At 48.1% G+C, this 24,474-nt stretch overlaps 1 protein-coding gene across 2 annotated transcripts in view; it reads right to left on the bottom strand.

Annotated features, from left to right (window-relative positions):
• XPO7 (exportin 7) overlaps positions 1–24,474 on the bottom strand; it is a 42,377-nt gene that overhangs the window by 1,829 nt on the left and 16,074 nt on the right. Inside the window, exons 5-27 of one of the 2 annotated variants that reach the window (XM_068662031.1) lie at positions 24,010–24,102; positions 20,849–20,953; positions 18,319–18,484; positions 17,673–17,746; positions 16,156–16,275; positions 15,797–15,943; positions 14,839–15,011; positions 13,562–13,755; positions 12,372–12,477; positions 11,289–11,424; positions 10,272–10,345; positions 9,074–9,154; positions 8,523–8,586; positions 7,270–7,378; positions 6,949–7,055; positions 6,533–6,621; positions 5,719–5,826; positions 4,548–4,630; positions 3,770–3,984; positions 2,607–2,745; positions 2,143–2,303; positions 392–490; positions 3–130 (exon numbers count right to left, since the gene is read on the bottom strand). In XM_068662031.1, the coding sequence (XP_068518132.1) occupies positions 3–130; positions 392–490; positions 2,143–2,303; positions 2,607–2,745; positions 3,770–3,984; positions 4,548–4,630; positions 5,719–5,826; positions 6,533–6,621; positions 6,949–7,055; positions 7,270–7,378; positions 8,523–8,586; positions 9,074–9,154; positions 10,272–10,345; positions 11,289–11,424; positions 12,372–12,477; positions 13,562–13,755; positions 14,839–15,011; positions 15,797–15,943; positions 16,156–16,275; positions 17,673–17,746; positions 18,319–18,484; positions 20,849–20,953; positions 24,010–24,102 (2,771 nt within the window). The remainder of the gene's footprint in view (positions 1–2; positions 131–391; positions 491–2,142; positions 2,304–2,606; positions 2,746–3,769; positions 3,985–4,547; positions 4,631–5,718; positions 5,827–6,532; positions 6,622–6,948; positions 7,056–7,269; positions 7,379–8,522; positions 8,587–9,073; positions 9,155–10,271; positions 10,346–11,288; positions 11,425–12,371; positions 12,478–13,561; positions 13,756–14,838; positions 15,012–15,796; positions 15,944–16,155; positions 16,276–17,672; positions 17,747–18,318; positions 18,485–20,848; positions 20,954–24,009; positions 24,103–24,474) is intronic. The other variant, XM_068662032.1, reaches the window with a different exon arrangement.

Raw genomic sequence — 24,474 nt, 5'->3', positions numbered from 1 at the left:
ACCTGTCCCTGTTCTTGGTCAGGAGGTTGCGTTCGATGCCTTCCATGAGGTTCTCGAAGCAGAGGTGCATCGCCTGCTGTTTCTCTGGAGGCTGGCTGTTCACGATGCTGTTCCTCAAGTCAGAGAAATACTGCAGGAGACACGAGAAGGCCGGGTTAACTTCTAGAGGAACAGCCAGCTTGGCTTCAGGACACAGCAGGAAAGAGGGAGGAAATGTGCTACAGCTCCTGGTGCCCTTAAAAACCCAAACTTAATGGGATTCATTAGAGCTGCTCAGAGAAAGGCTGCACACCCTCCTCTCTCCAGTCCTGATTTCCCTGCCCTGCCCAGCCCAAAGCATCGTTCAGGCCCTGAGAGCCCTCCATCTGCACGGGGAGCTGGGGACATTTACCTTCTCGTTGAGCAGTATCAAGCCGAGCAGAGGCCGAGACATTGACCACTGGTTCCTGCAGTCCTCAAAGATGATGATATTCAGCACTGTCGACAGCATCTGGAAGAGGGAAAAGGAGGTTTAGAAGCAGCTCTGGCCTCAACAGGACACAAAACGTGTGCTCAGAGCACGGGTTCACCCCCACGGCTTGCTTTCTGCGGGAAGAAAACCTCCTGGCATCACACACGGCTGGCTTCTGATCCCAGCCACAAAGCCCAACAGCGATGGCAAGGACTCTCAGGCACTGAATTTAAAAGCCAAGCACATACAAAGCAGAGCTGGTGCTTGTTTAACGCTTCCAGTGTCATCTCCTGCAGGAGCCTCAGTGCTGCGGTACTCCCAGCAGCAGGGGACACGAGGAGGAGCCCCCCCAGCTGCTGGAGAACTCTGCACTTGCAACAGCAAGAGCTTAAATGCACCGAGAGCATGCGAACACACGCTCCGGTGCCCCAAAAAGCTCCCTGAATCCACGCTCGGGTGTCTGTGATCCCTTCTGTGGCCTCATTAAGGCAACAGCAGGAATTGAAGCCAACATCTAACCTGGTTGCTTTGGGAGATGCAGTTTCTCTTTTATCCTCGGAAAACACAGCTTCTGGCCCCAAAAGAGCCTGCTTTACTTCGCATTTGATCTCCCAGCGAGGATGGAGCAATACTAACAATGCTCCCTGCTTTCAGGTGGGAGTGGTGCTGACACTTTGACAAGTACCAGCGAGCGAGCTTGGCTACTGCTGTCAGAAAGGCAGCGAGCAGCGCTGCTGAGAGGCAGCAGGAAGCAGATAAAAGCGTTCTGCTGCGAGGTGTGGATGCTCAGATCCCAACGCAGGGCCCTCTGGAGCTGCAGAAGCAAAACCTGTGTGAGCAGCAGCTTCTGGCATCAGCAAGTGGCACACGGAGGTGCCTCAGCTACAGGGTGCGTGGAGGCATACGCTGAGCTGAGACTGATCTAAGCAAGCAGAACCTCTCAGCTCCCTACAGATCCTCTGCCATCGCACGTGCTCCTGACCAAAAAAAAGACAAAACCCAGCAAGCTCTGAGCCTCTCAGAGGCGTGCAGATGGAGGCAGATGGCAGATGTGCTGCCAGCTTGTACAACTCCACTACCAAACTCACCCTGCAGAGGCCTTTCTGAATTCAGGACCGAGCAGTGCCAAGGCAGCACGTGCAGCAGGTGGAAAAACTAACCTTCCTCTGCTCCCAACGTGAGAGCTGCAGCACAGATTTGCTCCTGTATGCTGAAGTCTAAGCACAGCCTGGTTAAACACGGGGACCCTGTGGTGCCTGCTCTGCTCTGAGCGCACGTGTACCCCTGAAATGTTCCAAGATGTTTAAACAACTCGTGTTGTACAGCAGCAGCAGGCTGCGTGCTCTGTGGCTGGCTGGATGCTGCCTGGATCCTTTCCACAGGCTGCCAGCACCACCTGTAACTACATTTCTGGCTTTACAGACAGACAAAAGCTCTGTTTTGGCTGCTGAAATGGTGTCCTTGCACAGGGAGAACCACAGCCCTGAAACGTGGCTTTGAACCAGATGATGAGTGTGTAGGATTTTCTGGCTAGCGCTGCACCTCTCCTTGCTCCTCAGGAAAAGCCTGGAGGTCTGGAGCAGGGAGCACGCAGCCCCCGTGTTACATCACGCTGAGACAACTCGGGGCTTATCAGGGAGCTCACCGTGCCGTGCCACAACAAGGCTCTCCCCTCCGCCTTCGGTCTTTACCTGCTGAATCATCTCCGGGTGCTGCTGCATGATGTGCAGGAACCGGTCGCTCTCCTGGGTCAGAGGTGTGGTCCTCTTCTTGGTGCTGCGAGACAGCTGCTTGAAGAGATAGGTGACGATGTGGTCCAAACAGGAGCAGCAGCCTGTGCAAACCATGGTGTCTGCAGGAAGAGGGAAGATGGAGATAGTGTGACGTCGACAGCGTTTACCTTGCTCAGGGAAACACCACCACTTATCTGGGTCCTTTTAGGGACTTGGCACACCAAGAGCCACCTGATCCTAAAATGATCAGCGACTCCTCACTGACACATCCCCTATTTCTAGCTTCAACAGGGGTGAAAATCCTTCTCAAACCCATTCACAACATTTATCTCATCTGTTATCTGAAACACCAGGCACTTGAAGCAACCCAAATCATTCCAAATCAAAGCCCTACGAGCGTACCAGGGAGCAGGGGGAGTTACCTAGTGCAGTGAGGCCTTCTGAAATGGAAGAGAGAATATACATGATTACATGAGGCTCCAGACTGGCAATAAAGTTCATGTGGTCCTGGGTGAGAACTTCCAGCAAGGAATAGTAGGACTGGCTGAGTTTGGGATAATCCTGCAGAGAAAGAGAGAAAGGCGTGAGGCCTCTTGCCTAGCCTGTAACCATCAGCTCCTTTCTGCAGCGCGTACCCAACCCACTCATTAAGGAAAACTGCTTACCGGATCTCCTGGAAGGAGAACAAACAAACCTCTCGCACAGAATAACTTGTGAGCCAACACATTTTTCCCCCACCGTGTCTCCCACCTTTCCAAACAGGCTCCGGCAACATCGACCCAGCAGGTTCCCAACACTGCTCTATCAGAACATCTTTCCCCGCTGCTTCCCTCACCTACAGGGAGTGTTCACACTGCCTACTGCCAGCGCTGGAGATGCAGAGATAGGAAAAGCTCTCCAGGTGTCTGCTGCAGCCTGCCAGATCACCTACAAACAGGCAGGCACGGTGCTGGGCTCAGCAGGCTGTGCTGCTGATTCTTCCTGCAGCAACCTCCAGATCGGGGGGCTCTCCTGGCAGCTCCTGTCTCAAGATTTTCATTTGAGCTGCCCACGAGCTGCGTGTCTCAAGAGCAGTGGTTTGGCTACCAGCACATTGGATTAGGAAGGTGCTGAATGCAGTCACAGAGGCAGCAGCAGCTTTCAGATCCTGCTACGAGATGAGTAAAGACTTGGGAGGAGCATGCTGCCCTCTCTCCTCAGTATTCTGAGGACCAGGACTGTGCTGAGAGGGCCTCAAAGTTCTGCTGTGAAATGGATTCCTGCACACGAGGTAGAGATCTTCATTAAGCGGGTTGCACCGAGATCTCTGCCCACAGGCAACACAGGGAAGAGCAGGAAACATTTTGCAGGCAGAGAAGCAATTATTTTTGGTAACTGCTTTGCTGAGACTTGGAGCGTGCCCTACTGGAGAGAGGAGCACCCTTGGGTGCTGGGCTTGCAGCCTCCACGTGGGCCCTGCTGCTGGGGTTCCAGGAGGTGGCACGAGCTCATTTGTCTCTGTGATTAAGTTTTCCTTTACCATCTAATCTCCCAACCCTGCCTTTCCTAGCCGTGTTTACGCTGCTGATCACAGGCGTGGGCTTACCAGGAGGTCGCTGTGCGGGATGGAGAGCAGAAGCTTGATAAAGGTTTGCAAGGCGTTGTCCAGTGCATCGTCCCCGTACAGGCGGAAGACCCCGAAGTTGACGTAGCTCCCGCTCAGTGCAGCCTTCAGCATAGAGAAGCAGATGGAAATCCCCTTGAGCTTCAAGGCGTAGACTTGATCCTTTGGGACCTCCCCAAGCGTTAGGATACGATTTCCTGCACGAGCACAGAAGCGGACTCAGTATTTCAGCAACCACATCCGAACCCCTTCTCCCCCAGGGGGGCAGGAAAGACACAAAGGGAGAGCCCTAAGGAGCGACTGAGGAGTCAGCCACAAGCACCAAAGACCTATTATTTGCCAGGCAGCAGTTAAGGACCCCGTTACAAGTTAAAATCTCTACTAGGAATCGGGGAAAACATCTGCGTGGAGTTTTGCTGTGGAAACAGGATGCACAACGCCAGGATCGCTCTCCACTTGCTTTGCAGGTCTGCCCGTGTCACCCCGCAGGCTCCCGCGGGGCTCAGCTGGGTTTCCTGCTAATTGTTGTCATTTTCCTCCTCGTTGGAGGAGCGTGGCAAACACCCTGGTGGTTCTGCTTGCCTGCCTACCCAAGGACTTCATGCAGAAGCATCTCCCTGGCTCTGAGCATGCACTCAGCAAGCGATTTGGCACTGCCTGCCAGCCCAGGGTCATTCTCCGAGCTGGCAAGAGCCCAGCCCTCACTCCCCAAGTGAGCAGAGGAGTCAAGTGCATCCCATCCCACCTGCTGGGCACTCACCATACGTAGTTATCATTTTACTTGTTTCTCGGAAGAGCAGGATGCCGTTTGGTGAGGACACATCGAACTGCAGCCGTTGGGACCTAACGGGAAGGCAGAAAATAAATCAGATCTCTAACAAACCTGTGCAGGAAAACAAAACCCATGCACCAGGACCTCCAGGTGCTGCTCAGTGCCTCCTCCCCAGCTCCCTGAACACCCCGCTCTGGTGGAGCACTGCTGCTCCTTCCCACCACCAGGCAGGGCACAACCTTCTCAGGGACAGACGAGCTCTGCTGTCGCAGAAGAAAGGGCCTCTACGTCACGGCCATGAGGGATATTACAAGTCTGAGGCTGGAAATCCTGGCTTGGCAATGGTCACTAGGCTACTGCACACAAACACAGCGAGCAGCTTGGAAGCCAGCATTGTGGGGCACTGACTGGCTCCTATTCATAACCCGACCAAGAGTTCAGAGCTTGGCATTTCTTCCCCTGCAGTGAATAGATCTGAAAACTGATGTGCAGCGAGCTGTCCGCTTCACCTTCGGAATAAATGAGTGTATTCCAGGAAGGTTGCTCCTGCTGCAAAGATGCCATTCAGCTGGGGTAAACACTCTGACAGCACAGCTTCTCAGCAACCCTGAAACGGCTGCGCCTGAACCTCGTGTCCTTTCCACTTGGCTGTAACAATGGTCCCTTCCTATAGGGCTGTGTTCAGCTGGCTGCGGGCCGAAGCAATGTCTTGGCAACCTTCCACCACCAGATTAGACAGCCTCTGAATGATCTGACTAGCGTCAGAGTACCTCTCTGCTGGCAGAAAGAGCTCGTGGTCTAAAGCAGAAGTGGTCAGCTGGTTGCCAGACAGAGCAGCACTCGTCTGATTATAAAGGCAGGTTTTAAAAATTAACCCAACTCGCCTGCTTCCATCTTATGGCTCCAATCCCTAGAAACAAATGCTAAAGAAATTCAGAATTCTTCCTGATCTCGTCTCCTGGTCTCACTGACTGACACAAGTGCTATCTGGGAGCTATCAGATTTTCCTCCCAGCTGAAACAACGCCAGCTTTGCCACCTCCCACCCCTGGCAGCCTGCAGAGCATAAATAGATGGGAGCAGGGAGCACACAACTGGGCATCGACACCCACGCAGTGGCTGAAGCAGACACAAATCCCTGCCAGCCCAGGGGCTCGTACCTGTTGTGCACCAGCTCAGCCATCAGTTTGAGGACGGGCGTCGTGCAGGCTGGGTCGTGGTACCAGAGCTCAATTGCCCGCTGCAGAATCGGCATGTAGGATGGGTAGCTGTGAGGTGAGAGCTAAGGAAGGAATTTCGGTGCTTTGTGTAAAGAAAGGTCACAACTTTAACCAAAAGGCACGTTTTGGGCGCTGCATCCAAGCCTTGCAAAGCAGCTGGTTAACAACGCGAGGCAGAGCTGATGCTGCTTGCCAGGGTCTGCTTTAGCAGGGAAAAATCTTAGGTCCACTGAAGGAATTGCACTTCTAGGACAAACCAAACCAAAAAGGTTGTGGACAAAAGGGGAGACACACAAAATCTGTCAGTGCGGCAGACAGCTGACCTTCACCAGCTAAAGAGAAATTTGGAGTCCAGATACCGTGCTCTTTAAGCAGCGATGCTCTCATCAAGAGGACAAAGACTCCAACTAAAATTGGCTTTAGTGAGCAAAACTTTTGTTGCTGCTGAGCTGCACGTATCCCACGAAAAACCACTGGGCGTTACAAGTCAAATCTCTTCAGGGCCACTTGGAAAACCCCAAAGATTAAGCTCTGAACGGATTTCTACGTTGACTTGGTTGCAGACAAACAAAGTCAAAGCTATTTTGGGGCTTACAGACAGGACACCATGTACTAGAAAAGTGAAGATTCCTCTTTTCCCACCGCAGCCAGGATTTAGCAGGGAACACGGAGCATTTGGGTGCATTCAGCCAGAGCTCCCCCCACCCCAAAGGACAAGGTGGCTCAAGTTCACAGGCAACAAACAGAAGGATACATCCACTCAAAGAGCATCATGAAGCTGGTCTTGGCATTGAAGGCAAAGGCTATTCCCCTCAGGTCTCTCACCAAACCAACCAAAGTTCTCTGCGTTGCAAAAGAAGCGACATGTTAAAACATGACACACAAATGGATCTTTCCCTCCCCGGCTCCACCAGCCCATGGCCACGTCCCTTCCTCCCATCCCAGCAGCAACACGAGGTTTGTGTGGTGGCTGCTGATCCCAAATTCGACAGTTCTTCCCCTTCAGTGCCAGAAACCCTCTTTAAGCTGAGCCAGCAGAGTGACAGTACTGGGGTATTTCATTCCCAGCTGGCTGAGGAGCCTCACAGCTTAAATTATGAACTAGACCCCAAGGAATACAGGGAACACCACTGCTGCCCATCACTCCAGCCATCTACTTGTCCAACTTACTTTTGCCTCTTGTTCATTGAAGGTATTTGTGCTGAACATTTGTGCCACGGTCTCAAAGGCAGCCGTTAGGGGAAGCATGAACTGCTCGTACTGATCCTCATCTTCCCCTGAAATAAGAAAGAAATCAGGAGGAAATAGACTGCACATCCCTGCAGATCTGCCTGTGCTGAGACACTCAAACACTGGTCACCCACGCAGCTGGAGGCGAGGAGACCACGCTTCCAGACAGGTTATTTATCACCTCCAACATCCAACTTGCAACACCCAAACCACAAAGTCGTCATTTTGCTCTGAATCTCAGGAAAAAACCCTAAAAAGTACCTAAATCCACCATGAGAAGACGCCCAAGTGCAGTGTAGAACGTAGTCCGACATCTCATGTCAGTCAGGTTAGACTGATTGTTAATGCCCAGGAAGGAAAAGTGCTCACTCTGCAAACAGAAGAGAGGACACAGGTTAAAGGGGAACCACCTGCTCGAACAGGCTCCTGCATTAGGGGCTGGGTCAGTGACTGATTCTCCTATCTAATCCCCATCCTGTGCAGGGATGAGGACAACCAAATTCTGGGTTGTCTCGGAGAAGGTGCCACCAGAGGGCAACACGCACCAGGAGCTCTCCTGGCTGCAGGTATCAGCACCACCACCTTCCATCTGAGAATTTCCCAGGACCCAGTGAGCAAGGAAGCCTTGCTTTCCTTCCAGATCAGAGAAACCATCTGTCCCTCTTACTCCTGTTGACCCTCCAGGTGCTAAAGCTGCTGGAAATCGGCTTCTGCAGACAGATCCCTGGTTACCCTGCCAACAATCCCCACGGGAAGAGGCAGCCCCAGGGCAGTTTCTGGACCAGGACATGGGACTGTGCCAGTAAAATGTCCCCCAGATGAAGGAATCCAGTGCCTCGCCCAACCAGTCCACCCAAACCTTCTGGATGTGGTTGCAGGAGCCCTATCACCACAGCATCAGAGCAGTCAGTGACCACATGCTCCTAGAGGCGAGTCCTAAATCTGATGGGCTCTGCTGCTCGCTTCTGCTCACACCTTCTGATGGTTTTGGTTTCAAGTCACTGTTCCAGATCCGCACAGGGAGCACCGTGCTAGCAGTGACCATGGAACAAGGCTGCTGTCATCCTCACTGCTGTGAGTGACGGCACTCCCTCCAAATCAGGGCTTTTGGACTGAAAGTTGGGCATTAAAATTTGCTTTAAATTTCATGAACAGCATCACTGCTCTCATAAACAGCATCACTGCTCTGATATGTGGGAGGCAGATGATATGGCTGCACATTTCCCTCTGGAGATGGCTGCCTTTTGGTGAGAGCAAAGAGAGCCCCATGTTAACCCTTCTGGGATGAAAGGTACCACAAAATTATCACCTCTCAAAATTGAAGGGCAGGCTTTGAACAAACAGATGGGACAGAGATCCCATTTTCTAGAGGCTTCCATGGGTGTATGAAAGCATCTGGGAGACAGGTCAACTTCAAGAGGGTGTCCAGGTGTTAAAATTAGGGGATTACCTAAGCTGCAAGAAGGCTGGGGTAGTTCTCTGTGAGACAAGAAGCAGCAGGAGAAAGGACTTACCGTGTGATTGTTCAGCATGAACTGCACGGCGCTCAGCTTCACCAGCTTTCTAACACTGCTGTATGTACGGGCGGCGTTAAGGAAGCAGCAGAGTCAGCAGAAAACCTCTCGCAAGGCTTGCAGAGCACTTTCTGGGGCAAAACTGGAAGGGAACTTATCTCTATTCTATTAATATGTTCTAGGTTCTCTTCCATGTGTTTCAAGAGCAGCTCTTACCAGGCTGCAGAGGCGTGCAGTGACTGTTTTCATTTATTCTGGCAAGAAGAATAAGAAGGGTAGGCTATGACTGTGAGCAAATTAATGGTATGGATGGTGAGCTACAAAGCAATTGTGATCCAAAGTAAAAAATCCTACAGTACTAGAGCCATCCACTGTAACACAGCACCTAAATAAGGCACTGACCAAGCACTAGCACTCTGTTACCTTCTCGCTACCCAAAAGGTGAAGGGGTTCAGGAATCTGTTAGGTGCAGAGTGCTCCTAAGCACCTGGGTTGTTCTTCCCTTGTGCTGCAAGCGTCCTGCACACCCAGAGCTCTTCCCAAAAGGATATCCAATGGAGAGGTCATTGAGCAGCTGCAGTGTCTTGGAGGTGATAGGCTCGCACCGACCCCAGTACTTCAGGTTGGTGATGCTACGGAAGAGGACAACAAGGAGGGGTCAGAGGGGTTTGCTCGGCTTCCCCTTTTTGCTGTGCGGCGGATTCTTCCAGGCAAAAAGTCACCCAACATCATCAGCTCCACCCTCCACCGAAACCACAGACATCACAAGCCACAAAATATTGGTATAAAATCACTGTACTTACATTTGGTTGACTAGAAAATTATCCTTCAGATAATCTTCACTACTTGGGTCCCAAGCTACACTGGCCCATACCCAGGCCCTTGGAATTCTGTGGCACTCCAGGGCTGGTTTCTGCAGCAAGGGTAAGAGAATTCTGCGGCAGTGACTACATGCAGACGTATGCAATTCTGCACCTGCACCATCCACTGTCAGCTGCAGAATTCTAGTAGCCCTTGCTTCTTCCAGGAGAGCCACTTCACCCCTTGCGGATGCGCGAGGGTAGGCAAAGCCCCATGAGGGTAAAAGAGGGGGCGATGCTACAGAAATTAAGGGGGGGGGGGGCAGAGGCTGCACATCTCCAGGCGCACGGCACTGGGATTTATTCAGCCCTGGAGCTGGTGAAGTGGTTTGAAATGCTGGTGGAGGCTGCCAAAGGCATGACAAAAAGCCAATTGATGGGTTCGGTCCAGAGGAGAGCTGCCAAGGAGCAGGCCGAATAGGGTGTCCAGCAGAATTTGAGAATTTTACAAAGAATTTAAGGGAAAAGGACTTGCGCTACTCTGGTACTGACCAGCACAATTTGCATGGAAAACCTTTGAAAGGAGCAGTCCCCTCCCCAGAGAGCTTTCGTGGCTGGTGATTGGCAACAGTCAAATGAACAGGGCACGAGTACTTGAGGCTGTCCCCTCTCTGCCTCTGGTTTTACTAAGCAGGCACTGGAAAAAGAATCCTTTATCCTGGTGTGCGGCTTATTTTTGTGTCTCCAAAGCCCAGGCTAGATCCACGATGGATAAATCAATCCCGGAGGCTGCGCGTGATTTAAGCCCCTGAGCACAGCCTGTAATTCTGGCGAGCAGCCAGACGTTACAAGCTTCAGACTCAACAACACTCCCTCATCTTCCAGTTTTCCTGGTAACACCTTCAGATAAACCCTGGAAGCTCTGGTGCCTGCAAGCAGGAACACTTACATTTTCCCTATGAAGACGCTCAGGACCATGGTCTCATCATTCAGCCCCAGCACCTCTGAGAGACGGCGGTACAGCTGGAGAGAAAAACAACACCAATTTATAAGCTGCCAACAACACACGTAATGATCGAGGATTATTTGATTTTCACTTGGCCTCAAATTGCAGCTCCCAGCCCTGGGAAGGTGTAAACTCGGGGCTTTCCCATCCGAAGCAGAACAAAGCACAGAGATGCTCGTGAGCTGGTGAACACCTGCCCTGATCACTGCTACCTCTTTTTGAGAAGGTCACTAGACACAGCACTGGTCACAGCAGCTTCTAACACTGTTTCCAGAAGCTGGGCACTTGATTTTCCTAGGGAAAGGAGATGTAATCGTGCTCCTCCTCCCGCAGCTGCATGAGGCACCTTATTGAGTTTGTCTGGAAGTCTAATCTCCTTGTCACACCGCTGCTCTGGAGTCTCCAGGGGGGGACAAAAGGCCACAGGCTACCAGAAGGGAAGAAAACCAATTTCTGCTACATGGACGTTCCCATTCTTTACATCATTTTTGAAGCATTCTGCATCTCTGAAGATGCAAAAAGGCATTCAGAGTCCAGCACGTTTACAACTACTCCATAATTCAGAATATGGGTATTTATCTTCACTTCAGAGCTGAGGAAACAAGGCTCAAATGGAAAGGTTTGGGCTCCTCAAGTGTTTATGTATCGAGTGACTTTCCCGTGTATGTGGGTTTAAAGGACTCGTTTGAAGTCACAGAAGGAACCAAGTAGGTAAAACCGAACCCAAATCTCAGGTTCTAGGCTACTGCCATAATCACTGGCTCCTTCCTCAGGCATACAGAGCACAAAGACAGCTCGGGGTTTGCAATAGCACTGGACATACACCTAGGAAACAGAGCAGACAAGTCGCAAATATTTCAGCCATCAAGAAAAGGAAACAAGTAATGCCACCTGCTTTCATTTTTTTTAAAAAAGTGGGGTTATCGCTGCACCTGGCGTGAAGACACAGAGGGAATTTACCTTGGAAGACTTCTGCACCTGATCTCCAATATAGATCTTGCGGAACTGCTCAAAGAAGCTGAGCATGGCAAGCTCCAGCTTCTCGTTCCCAGCCTGCGCCAGCCGCGAGTCCGTGAGGTTCATCAGCTGCAGCACCCTGGAGAGGGGAGGGAAAAAAAAATCAGATGTCACTGCTGCTGACCACAGGGAGAGCAAGGGACTTCTGGCACACGGTGGTGCTTCCAGGCTGTGTGACTTTTACTTTCTGCGCTGTTTTGGGGCAATAGCTGACAAAACTGACAACAAAACGCTGAGTAGGGTGCATTCCTTTTTTTTTTGACAGAAATACAATATAAACAGATATCTCTGAATATCTATCATATTTACTGGCACGAATTGTTACTGAAATACATACAAGATCTCACTATTTCCCCCTCAGTAACTCATCAGCTACTTGGGAAGCCAGTGCTGGATGTTATTTGTTAGCCAGGGCTCCCCAACAGGCCGGCTTCCTTACTTTCACAGGTTAGCTTCTCCTTCTACCCTAGCTTCCAGAGCACAGCAATCAGGCTCTGGACTAAGAGGCATTTGGTGTGACTCAAGGTAGTTCATGCACAGTAGGCTACATGTTCCCACATCCACCTAATAAAGCTTGCACTGCAAAGGATTTACAATCCCCCAAATCCATCAGGTGTTAGAAGACAGCATAAAGTTTTAACAGCTATAGATAAACTGTAATATTTGGGATATATTTTAGGACAAAGCCCATTTTGGATTATTAACGAGGAGAAAGACTCCCCCCCACCCCAGAAAAGAACCATCGTGCATTTAATTCTACTCCAATGCATGCATTTAAGCCCAGTATAAATTCCTTTTCCATGCTCTTCCCCTCTCATGGTCTTTCTTACAACCCAGACTTCCCAATTTAGTCAAGCTACAGCGGAAATTTGTGGCAGTGCTGGCTAGAGCCACAATCTCTTCTCTCAGGATGGCCAATTCTGCATTCTTTTCAGTGAAAAGAGGGGAAGAGCATGGTGGCAGCCTCACGATAGCAATTCTTCGACTTCAAGAGTGGTGCAGCTAGAAAACAGTCAGTATCCCTACCGACAAACCAACTCGCCATCCATCGCATCCTGCTCATCCGTGCTGGCGAACGAGACCCTACCACCAATCACTGCCCCGATAATATAGACGAGCCACGTCAGGCGCCCTGAAAGCAACAGAGGACATCAGAACCAAGCACGTCACACAGTACAAGGAGGAAGCTGGGGAGATTTGCAGTTCAGTTTGACAAAGATGGGATTCCCAAGGAGTATCTTCCTGCTTTCGTGCCACCGAAATCACTCAGTTCTCCACTTGGTGGAGAGGAGGCACGGCTTTAATGGAAAAGGAACAAGAACGCCAGGTCTGCCTGCAGGATTTTCATTATCTAAAGCCGTTCCACTGCAGAAAGCCACTTTTCTTGCAAAAGTGCATTCTGTGCATTTAAACCTGTGGAGCTGCCAGCAGGCAGCGTTATTCTTTCACCAAACACATGTGGCTGATGGAGAAGTCAACGTCACACGGCGTTTTGCCCACACAATATTGCACTGCGTTAGCTCAGACACTATTGCTTCAGAGGGAAGCTGCAGTTTCTATTGTGCTGATGTGCCCAATTCCTGCAAGGAAGGATAAGCCAGCTAGGTTATTAGAGAAGGGGCGTAACACAGCTGTACCTGAGCCTCTGAAGGAACTGCTTCTGTAAAATTCCTAAACCAAAGAGGTGTGCAAGTACAAAACCTGCATGCAGAGCCCACCCAGCGCTGCAGACAGACACTCTCCTTCAGACACTGGCACCAGCTGAAAACCCCACTCCCAGTTATTCATTATCGACCACCAGCTGGAGGCTTTTGCTGTGTAAGCAGTGGGGAGGTTCAGATGAGCACTCCACACCCTCTCTCAGCCAAAATCAGGTCGGGCAGGTGGTTGTGGACAACCTGTAGATTGGGCAACATCCTCCTAACTCATTTCTGAGAGACTGGTCAAGGAGATGACTCAATAATTTCCCCCAGGAGTTGTGCAGTCAGCTGCAGGACAGCAACAACAGCTTCAGCCAGCGGTGCTGTGTGTGTTGGGAGTGTCTGTCCCCAGCCAAGGACACTCAGCACCATAAAGCACCTCCCCAGGGGAACACCTGCAAGATCTGGCTCCCCGTTGTACGGTGTTCACCAGGAACGCAGGCTTCTGGAGCAGTACTGTGGAGGATGGGCAACCCACTGCAAGCTTGCAGGTCGTTGCTCCCCAAACGAGCTCACCTTCTTGTACAGCAACATCCATGGGGCTGGCGGTGGCGCTCTGCAGCAGTTCCTGGTAGGATTGGGCCGACTGGTCGAAGAGCTGCACGAGCAGAGCGCAGGTTTTCTCGTACTCGCACCGGCCGATGGTGGAGAGCTGGTCCAGCTGCTGCTGGACGAGGCCGGTGTCATCCAGGGGATCCTCCAACCCATCCCTGTGCAGCAAGAAAGAAGATTAGAAAAGGAATTAAAATGCCAAGACGGCCTAACCCGTAACATAAGCTTGTTTCTGTCTGGCTGGAGATGTTTTTCTGAGGCACGCAGCAATTCCAATGAGGAAAGTCTCTGCCCCTAGCGTTTGTCGTGATGGAGAGCTCCAGGCTGATGTAATAATCTGACCATTACCGGAGCCATAAATCAGAAAAACATGCGTGGTTCAGGTGGAAGGGCCATCAGGAGCTGGGATGAGTAAGCTCTCCTTACATCGTTATGTTTATCCAGATCTTTGAACAGAATGTGCAGAGCCAAGAGCAAGTTCTCTGTCTGGCTGTCTTTATATAACAAAGCTTTCCATCTCAATGCTTTAGTTTCCTTTTCCTCTAAATACATTAACCTCAATACTAAATGCTATTGTGATCACCAAAACTAAATAAACCTGCTGTTCCACCCATGCATTGTTAGACAGCTAAAAAGGGCTAAGTCGATCTGTCTTCCCTTGAAAGAGGCACTCACAGATTATTTTTCTATACTTGACCACTTGTTTTCATCAAATACACACAAACACAAGGTGGAACTCATCCCACACAAATACAGGCACTGCAGCAGAGTCCTTCAGGCTGCCTTTACACTCAAAGGAGGAAAAAAAAGAGGTACTTTTAGGTCTAATTTATGCCATCCTGCAGCAGATACCTAGGAATTAAGTGAATCATTTTGCATACTTATTCCTCTCTGTTACGATGGCAATTCAGAGTGTAAATGGCATGCTGCAGCTGTATAGCACTGGGTGAGATGAATTCCGCCCATCTCCGAAACCACTCGGATCAATCTCAACCATTTTCGACTGACTAAGGTCTAAGGCAAAAAAGAAAGCTGTAAAAAAAGCGCACATTTTCTTTTGTGTAAGACAGAGAATATGCAATCTAGGTAAGTCTCCCTGAAAAACCCCTCGGTGACTCACTAAACTTCCTGCAGTCACATCCATTTTGGAAAGACAACTCAGAGCAGAACAGGCTGGAGCCTTCTGCACCAGGTTCTGGCGCCTGCAGCAGAAGCGCTGCCATCTCTCTGCTTTCCCTTACCTCAATATGATGTGCACAGATTCCAGTCTGGATGTGATGTATGCTTTTGTGACTTCTGGTGTGTACGTTTCCAGCATGTGAGGCTCTGTGGCTTTCACGTAGGGCACCGACGCCGCCAGCCGCTGCCACAAGCTCAGGAGATAGTGAACGCTGTTGGGAGCAAACTCCCAGTGCTACCGAGAGCAACAGAAAGAAAAAAGAAAGGAAATCAGCCACTTGTGACTTGACTATTTTATGCACATTGCTTTGACTTACACAGCACGTAGAGGGCATCATCTAAAAGCTTTAGGAATGCGGCTGCCAATTTTAACAATGAATTTCAGCACCTAAGTTCAAAGGGCAATCAGTAAGGAGTGAAGGATGCTGCAGGGCTGAGCCAAAAGTCTTTGGTCCCAAAGTACTGCTGAGCTCATGCTGCAGACAGCTCCCCAGACAAAATGTATGCTTTAAAAGCATTATCCAGACACTGACTTTGTCAAATTTTAACATTTACATAAGCTATAACATTTTTTAGCCATATTCTGTGCAGTGGTGTGGTTACAAGTTATACACTACTGGAAACCTCAGTGGAAACATGGCATGATATTCCTATTACTAGTGATGCTGGCAACTGCATTTTAACAGTGAAGCGATACTTAATTCTAAAAATAAGCCGTTTTTTTAAACAAGTTGTGATTTTTTTTTCCCCCTGCTAGGGCATGGAAAGACTCTAGAGGCATAGCAACCCTGCCTTCCCCCACACACTGTTCTTGTTCCATTCAGTAGGAATGCACAGTATAATCAATTCTACACTGCAGGATTCTGTCACAGATACTGCAGGGCTTTTTTTGGTTAAAACAAACAAAAATCGACAAATCTTCTGCAAAATAAGGGGCTAAGAATTGACAAAAGGGTTATCATTTTGTTTTAAGAGACAGCAGGGGGAATAAACACCCACTGAGGGCAGAGGATTGTGTACCTGTAGGCTGGTCACGGTGAAGTTGGCGATGAGCCGGATGACCTCGGGGTAGTTCTCCACCTTCACCAGCTCTCCCAGCTGGTAATTGCTTTTCAATCGTGCCAGCAATCGGCAGAACTCATGGTAGTTATTTGGGTCTGACAAACTCTGAGAGGAGGAAAAAAAGGAGAAGAATTTAGAAACAGCAACAGGAAGGGGCACGGATTTATGGGGGAACAGTAGAGAAAGGAAAAGAGCAGCAAGATGTTGCAGCCTTCTCCCAGTGCCACACGTGGGATGTGCATTAGGAAACATTTTTGGTGAAGGAATTTGTTGCAGAGGAAGCAGAGAATCCCACTGACTGCATCCAAAACACTCACCTGTGGGTTTTCCAGTATTCGTTTAACTCCATCAACAAGGTGAGATAGAAACTTTGCTCGTTCTGCATTGTTGAAGAGGGATCTGCGTACGGAGGCTATCTGCACTAAGCAGGATAAAACCTAAAAGGGGCAAGAAGAAAAGAGGGAGGGATTAGAACACTAAAATGAACACCAGGTGCTTGCTTTTCATGACATAAATCATTTAAATTCGATGTTCATGCCACACGTCAGCTCCTTCAGTCCAAAAGAGGACTTGAAACAACAGCCATCATCTCTGCAATTCTGTGCAGTCTGCATAAAACCACAGATAGAAATTACAGGAGGAATAAAAGCACAACACCCAGAGGAACAACATCTCTGTCCTGACTGTCAAAGGTGTGTTGCAAACTCTGCTACGTGCCCCCCAAAACACTGAGATTTCTTTGAATGAAGAACACAGAGCACAGAAGTCTAAAAATACGCTAGCAGAGGAAGGAAAAACGAGTCAATTTTACACAGACTTGGAAAAGCATTCACAGATGATATGCAAGCCTCTGAAATTTAATTGAGAGCAAATTCCAAAGGTACAGGTGCAGGAGTGAATGGCAGGAAGGTGAACGGGGCCACGAACAGCAGAGAAAGGTCAGTTATGGTCACTGCTCTGGAATCCTTATCAGGAGGCAAAGCCCTTTCCCTCCGACCAGCGTGACAACTACCTGCCTCACCCTGAAGCCCCTTGTTCTTGGTGGATCTTACATTTAATGATCAAAGACTCGGGACAATTAAAGGCTTAATTGCTTCAGATTTCTGTTCAGTAACAAAAAAAAGTCTCTCGCGAATATCTGAGGCTCTAAATTCAGAATTAGCAAGTAACCCTTCAACGTAATGAGCAGTGCTGAGAGTCTCAGTGGAAAAAGTTCTTCTGAAGGACCCTTCCCTTCGTAGCCAAAGGGCATGTTTTTGTTTTAACATCAGTTATGAAAAATATTTATCAGCTAGACAAATGCCCGGCAGGCAAACTCTTTTTTTTTTTCCAAGAAGAAATAATAAAACTTTTAGTTCAGTTGTGCTGTTGGCCATTTCATCCAACTGGGACGTGGCCTCGTTTTAAAGCGTGGAAAGAGAATTATGAATTACATTCCTCGCTTGTGCTCCCAGGCTTGGTACCTACTTGCAGCACGGTTTTAGGATCAGCTAAGTGATACTGTGGAAATAACAAGCTGCAGCTCTCAAAAAGGGCTTCCTGGCAGATTTAGCACAGACTCCAGGCTACGCAAGGATAAAAGCAGCAGACTGGACTTCCAACAAACAAGCTGCTCTCAGGTCGCTTCCAAAACCTGCAGGTGCATGAAAACCAGCAGCAGTGGCAGAACCAGAGCAGCCTCCCCTTTGTCAGGGGATCACAGGGCAGTGCCGGCAAAAGAAAGGAGCTGTCTGAAGCCATCCTGTGACATTTTAACCACCCGTAAGCCTCCCAGGTGAATCCTACAACACCTTCTGGTAGCAGAGTCGGTAAGGAATAAAAACACTAGACTTACCAGAGGAGAAAACGAAGGAGGGATGGAATGATAGAGGTCAAAAAACAACTGAAGGGTCGAAGAATCCAAGAATGCTGAAACAGAATGGAGCACTTTACTGACAACGCATCCTTGCACTGCTTTCCACACACCTAATGCTCATCTGTCCAGATTAAGAATGGCGTGCGTACTCGTCACATAAAGGACTATGCTCAAAGAACATTTCCAAAGGATTTTACATTTTTACATAATTAAATTGGCTTTCCCAGAAATGAACTAAACCCGTTGGTACTAAGATAAAATTACAGGATAGTATTTTTAAAAAGCAATTTGTAAAACTGCCTGCAAAATGACTGGTGAGAAAAGCAAAAACGTAAAGAACAGGTCCTGAGTTACGATTTATATATATTTTTTATATATATATATAAATATGTGTGTGTATTTTAAACAATTTACTGTTTCTTGAATTGGCAGGTTAAAGACTGAAAGGGTAAAGGAGCGTTTGTGCAGTTCATGATAGGCAACTCACACTGGACTGCGTTTGTAAAAGCTGGACTTTACATCTGGCATCGTACGCAGAAGTTTAAGTAAAGAGAAGGTTTTATCAAGTCAGCCCAACTTCCAGCTGATACGCTATAGATTAGCCCTCTTCCTCCAGCAAGGTTACCTGATCTCCAACTGGTTGGGATCTGCACTGTGCAAAGATCATCTGAGGACTCATCTGTTGACGTGCCAATGAAATCAAAGTTCAGGCAATTATGCGTGAGCTTTAGAAGCTGCATAAGCAGACCGTGCTGGCTTTCATCATTCAGGTTCAGGTTCTTCCCAGAAGCCTGTAAAATACGGTGGATTAAAGAAGTGAAAGTTAAAAAAAAAAAAAAAAAAATCAAGTGATGGCTGAGAGTGAGGCACTAACTCACCTTCAACAGGACACGGCAATCCTAAGGATCATATGCCACAGGCACCAACCCCTATTTTTATCCCATATTTTTACAGACATGTATTATCTACATGCTTTGCCTTTACACGAGATGGATAAACTCAGTGCTTCCTTCTTCACTAGGTTTGCACCGCACAGCAGAGAAGCAGCCAGGCTTGCCAGCTTGCACTTATACCACGAGATTCATGAGATAAGGAAATTCTTATTAAGGTTAAACAGAAGAATACATTTTCTGCTTGACAAGCACTTCACAGCAGGGAATCCTGTTGCTCCACCTAACCCTCAGATGGAAATGAGCACGCTCACTTCTGTTGCACAGCTGATCTGGGTAAGCCCTGCTCCAGTTACAGTGCTCTGCTGGGGACGGGGAGAACTCGAATTCTCTCAAGTGACACAAAGAGCTCGATGGCCATGAAACACGAGGTCCTTTCACTGCAGCTAAGATGCAGCACTGAGGTCTGCACTCCAGGGCCAGCCCCTCTGTGCTTTGTGTCACTGCTCTGGGCCTGAAACAAAGCAAACTTCTCACTTAAGTCTACTGCAAATAACATCTTGCATCGCGCTGACACTGCCAAGACCCGTGCCAATGGTCACTGGAATTTCTTCCTCACCCCCTCCATAAAGAGGGATTCTTCTGGGGCTGCCTAGCTGCACGTGTTTTATGGCTGCTGCTACAAATGTGCTCGCAGTTTGTAGCAGCCCAATCCATCACCCTCCCCACTTCAACGGATCACCTTGGAAACTTCTGCTTTATATAGAGAAGAGAGAGAGCTACCAGGAGATAAAAGAACGAACTCGGGTGGTAGGTGTTTAATCACAGGAAACAAGGATGCTGCAGGAGACAACAGAAAACATTCCCACCTGCCTTGGGCTGCTGCATCCTAAGAAACAAAAGCAGGAGGATTGAGGGTTAGGGTGGAAAAGCAGAGGCTTCTTCCTGAGCCAAGCTGTGGATTTCAGCTAGAGCTACACGTATAGGGCAGCAGAAGTGCAGTGCTGGGGACAGCAGGATAACAAAGCCTGGCTCACGCCTCCTGGCTGAGCACAAGCACTTGGGGGAGTTTCTCCAGCCAGTCTGGGCATTTCTAGGATGCTGCCCTGCCATATAAATACAGGCAAGTCTGCACCACAGTCCTTCCCCCAGCTGAGCCACCTCCTCAGGTGCTTTGTTCCACAAAAGCAGAGGAATCCCATTACTTCTGGCACCTCTAATTGATCATCAAATGCATCCGAAATAAGCCATCGAATTCAAGTTACTGGAGCTGTTATGGTTCAGGAGGATGCGTGCACAGGGAACAAAACGCAGCAGAACTGTACAAAGCCTTGCTTCCTTTGTGAACCAGGATAAAAAAAAGAGATCAAATTACACCCACATACCCACCTCTATTACTGAGGGAACCAGGGCTGCTCATTTTGAAAGATCTTTAAAATAAAATGTGCTTTTCATTCTTGTGTTATTTGCCCAATTTGACACTTCACTCGGCTGGAAGGATAAAAGTTAAACTAATCCAACCTGTGCAACTGCTGCTACGTTTACTGGAGTAGGCTCTCCCATAAAGTGCTGCTATAGAAGGCACCCTTAGAACCTTGAGATGAGCTTCTTAGAAAAGAAACGTGATGCACGAGCAAGAATTTTCTTTAGATACTCTGCCTGCTAACAAAACATACGTGTGCTCCTGCAGCTGGAATATTGTCACCTGCTTCCAAGGTAAGTTTTCTGAAAGCAAGTCAACTCGGTTGATAATTAGCATAAGATAAAAGCATGGTGAACGCAGAACAGCCGAATATTTATCATGTGTAAGAAGATCAAGGATGATCTTCAGTCCTCTCTTCACTTACTAAACCCATCTTCACAAGTATTTTTCTTCTCCCACCATATGGGTTTTAAACCAAAGCCTTATTTTACAGGAAAACTCTTGGCCAGTATTGTAAGTCATAGACATCTGAAGTGTAAAACAAACACCTCATCTCTCTCCTGATTTTTTAAGCCCCGAAAGTTTAACCCAAGCCTCATGGTGCAGACACATACGTTCAGTCAAAATCTTTGAAAATATTTACGATATCTCCATATTTGTGTGTTGTTTCTTTTTTCTTCTTTAATATAATCCTCCAAGTTTTCCTGAACAGCAGCTTCAGGACATTGGCTTTTAGGACAAGAGCACTCATTCCAACATCTTTATTACAGGTAACTTCAGCCCAAAGTCTGCCACCCCACCACGCAGCCCCCAAGAGAGGTGACAAACGACAGTTTCCTTACCTGTTTCAGTAAGTTGCATGACAGTGTGAAAATATCAAATAAAGACGAATCTCGGAAGGAAGAGGCTATTTTCCTGTGCTTGGTCAGTGGATGAGTAGTGTCAGCCTGAGCAGAGAGAAAACCAGTGCTTAGAACTGATGTGCAGAGCTGGAACAAGACCGCAGAACATGCAGGAACCCTGTGGAAGGTTTCCCTCTCCAGAGTGAGATTACACCAGCTGGCTAAACCAGGGGGATGTATGATCACTGTGGTATGTGTTTTGGCTCCTCCACTGCCCTCAACTCTTCCACGGGTGACAGCACACGGCTGGTTTATGATGGAACGTTCCACCTAAAATATTTACAACACGGTTCCACGCTATCCCTGACAGAAAGCAGGTTTGCTCTACTCTCAAGTTCATTTAAATCTCTTCCAAAGCGGGATTAAAGGGAGTGTTTTCAACAAAACTTAGTCATTTAGAAACTTGAGCACTGCTTTCTGACGTGCTCTGAGCTCTGCAGAGTTAAATCCTACCTGAAGCCGTGGGGCAGACACACGGTCACCTACTAGCAATTATAAGGCCACTTACATTGCCCCTCCTGAACCTGCACAGAGGAGAAGAAAACTAGAAGGAGAGTTAACCAGTGACAGGCAGTTTGGACTTTGTCATTTCTATTACAAACCCCAGTTCTGGACCTCTCACCGTATCAGAATACAAAAGATGAGATGATTTAGGAGGCAAATACACACCAGGTTGCTTTCCAGAGGGTAACAGAGTCTTACAGCGACTCCATAAACACATTCTAACCACGGCTAAGGCTCCTGAGAGCACAGGTTACGTCACCTTGGAGGCTGCTTGCTGGATTGAAGAGCAAAATGATACTACGTCTGTCTGAACACAGGCTGGTAAAATTCCACTCGCCCAGGCTGAGTTATTTGAAGGGCAATCAGTTACTGCAGCGCATCTGGGATGGAGCAGAAGGGCTCAGAGCCCGGCAGAGACGCACAGAACTTGGATCTCTTGTTTGTTTATGCCTCTGTTTGCAAGGAGGAGGACGGAGGCAAACATCCTCATCTTGTGTTATCGATGAGAAAGAGAGGGTCTGCACAAACTGAGAGCTGGTGGCAGATCGGAGCTGCACCTACATCTGTCAGATGATTTCTCAGGACTGAATTATCAGTCCTCAACTGATGCGATTAGATTTCGGGGTCTTTAAGGAAAGGAGTGCTGTTTGCTGTCCCACACGGTCATTACAAATCTCACATGTTTCTGGGCTCGCAAACAAGCATTTCGCTTTTTTTCACCACGAGACCACATGACATAAATCAGTGAACTTCTACAACACATCCAACACTCAGCACACCTCCGGGCAAGTCTGTGCACTCCGTCAGGAGGAAAACTGGTGCTCCAGAACAGCGACCAGCACACTATTTCGTGTGTGCTGAGCTTTTAAAGCGTGAGCGTTAGTAAACAAAGCTCTAGCAAACTTCACTCTCGTGCAATTTAAAAAGAAGTTTAAATAACCAGAAAAAGCTTGAGGATAAGCCCCAGAAATTATTATTTTTTGCTACATACGTGTACACGACCCCACTCTGATGAGTAAGCACGCTGGCAGAGCTATTGTTTTGCAAGTAGTGGCAGTTTGAAACATTCCAAGATGAGTCACTGCATCCAGCCCCGTGCAACGGCTGGCACAAAGTGCATTTAGGAATGAGTAGTAAACTGTGGCAGATCTAATAGCCAAAGTATTTGATCAAAAATCTCTTCCTAAGTTTTTAAATTCACTGCTTTTTTTTTAAAGTATCAATCTGAAGAGGCTCTGGAACTGAAACAGGAGTGTTTCTGCAATAGTTCTGGTGTGAGCAGAAGTTGTAGCCCTGTACAAAGATGCTGGCAGATGAATGCTAACTTACAGGGGTAAGCAGACTTGCTTCCATCATTTATGCACGGAAGCAAAGGACCCCAGCTCTCTGTGGAGATGAAATGAGGATGGACGAAAGGTTGGGCAAAGGAATTGTCACAGTAACGAGATGTGGCGTGCCAGGGAGGAGGGCTGCACGTTTGGATTTACTGATCAGGCCAGGCTTAAAGAATAAAAGCAAATTTAGGTCTGAAACGGATGCAGAAGCCATTCAGATTACAGTGAAGGGCTTGAGAAGCTCAAAGATGCTGAAATTCATCAATTCCAGCAGGAGAAATCAGTGTTTTGGCCTGGCCGGGACAAAACCTCCTCCAGCATCTCCATTCCTGGAGCTGTAAACGATTTGTAATCATCTTTCCAATCCCACACAAGGATCTCTCCATTCTGATGCCAGGATTAGTCAATTTATCAGCAAAAATAAGAGATCAGCTTCCTTAGTAAGGTATCAACTACACAAAAACCTGTTCCTCTTTGCAAAATTAGGAGATAATTGTACAGCTGGTAACCCGTACAAACTAACTTCTTTGGGCAGTGGTGCTATGGCAAAGTCTGTGTCACTGATTCAGAAAGTGAGGTAAGCACCAAGAAAAGCCACTTATTCCAGTTTTTAAGATAAATACTGGGAGGCTGCATCACATCAGAGGAAAGCAGCCTGCAGAGAGGCTCCTGCAGCAACAGCCAGCACCACCAGGTGCTCAACCCCGACGAATTTCTATTGTCTGAGGACTGTCTGCTGGGAACACCATGAAATTTAGTGCGGGATGAAAAGGCTGCTTTAAAAACCTCCAGTTTGACAAATCCTCTTTGTTTTATCTGCCTGGTCAGGACCGAGGAGGGGATGCTACGTTCAGTTCTTGGCAGAAGAACGCTGCGAGGTGAAACAATGCACAGGGGCTGACAACTGGAGGTGCTAATGATGCCCTCATGCTTGGGACTTGGTCCTCACTAGGTAGGCTTGACTGACTGTGCAGCGTTGTTCCCTCTTTTTTGATCTCAGAAGGTTACATCCAAGCATGAGAGAAGATGGAAGATGCCAGTGAAAAGACAATTCCTCAGGACAAGAGGTTTCAGCATCTTACCATACAAGTAAATGATTGTGTAAAAAAAAAAAAAAAACACAAAACACAAACAAAAACCCCACAGCAACCCAAAGCGCCTACTACACAACACCCCCCTCCGAAAACAACCCCCAAAATAAAAGCAAACAATGCACAGACACAGCAGGACACAACAATATGAATGATAAAATTGGACACTTACTTCACTGAGGAAGGCTGTAGCACTTACTTGATTAATTTCATTAGTTAGTTGGGACAGGATTGTCACTCCTATGATGCAGTGCTCTACACTATCCTGAGGAAGGAGAGGACAGGGAAAGGAGTTAGTGGTGGGGTGTTTTCTTTGAGCTTCACAGTCGTTCAATGGCTTTTCTGTTTGGAGAATTTCTAGACATGTTTCTCTACTAGAAATGCTTTATCCTTGTAGTATTATGAGTGGGAAAAAGCCTCGGAGCAATACCAAACAGAATTTAAATGTGCTTTTGAAATACTTCATCTCATTAACAATGCAAAGGTTTCTAAAGAATTTGGTAACACGAGTGAACAAAAATAGACATTTAAAATTGCTTAATCCACATCTTTTCAGGGTAGGGATATAACACAAAAAATTATTTACTTGTTAATCTTCTTTTTAAAATTAGTTTGCTTAATTTTAACAGAGGCTGTG

Source organism: Anas acuta, chromosome 27 (assembly GCF_963932015.1).
Source record: "Anas acuta chromosome 27, bAnaAcu1.1, whole genome shotgun sequence".
Taxonomy (NCBI): domain Eukaryota; kingdom Metazoa; phylum Chordata; class Aves; order Anseriformes; family Anatidae; genus Anas; species Anas acuta.
This window is presented reverse-complemented; position numbering and strand designations above follow the sequence as displayed.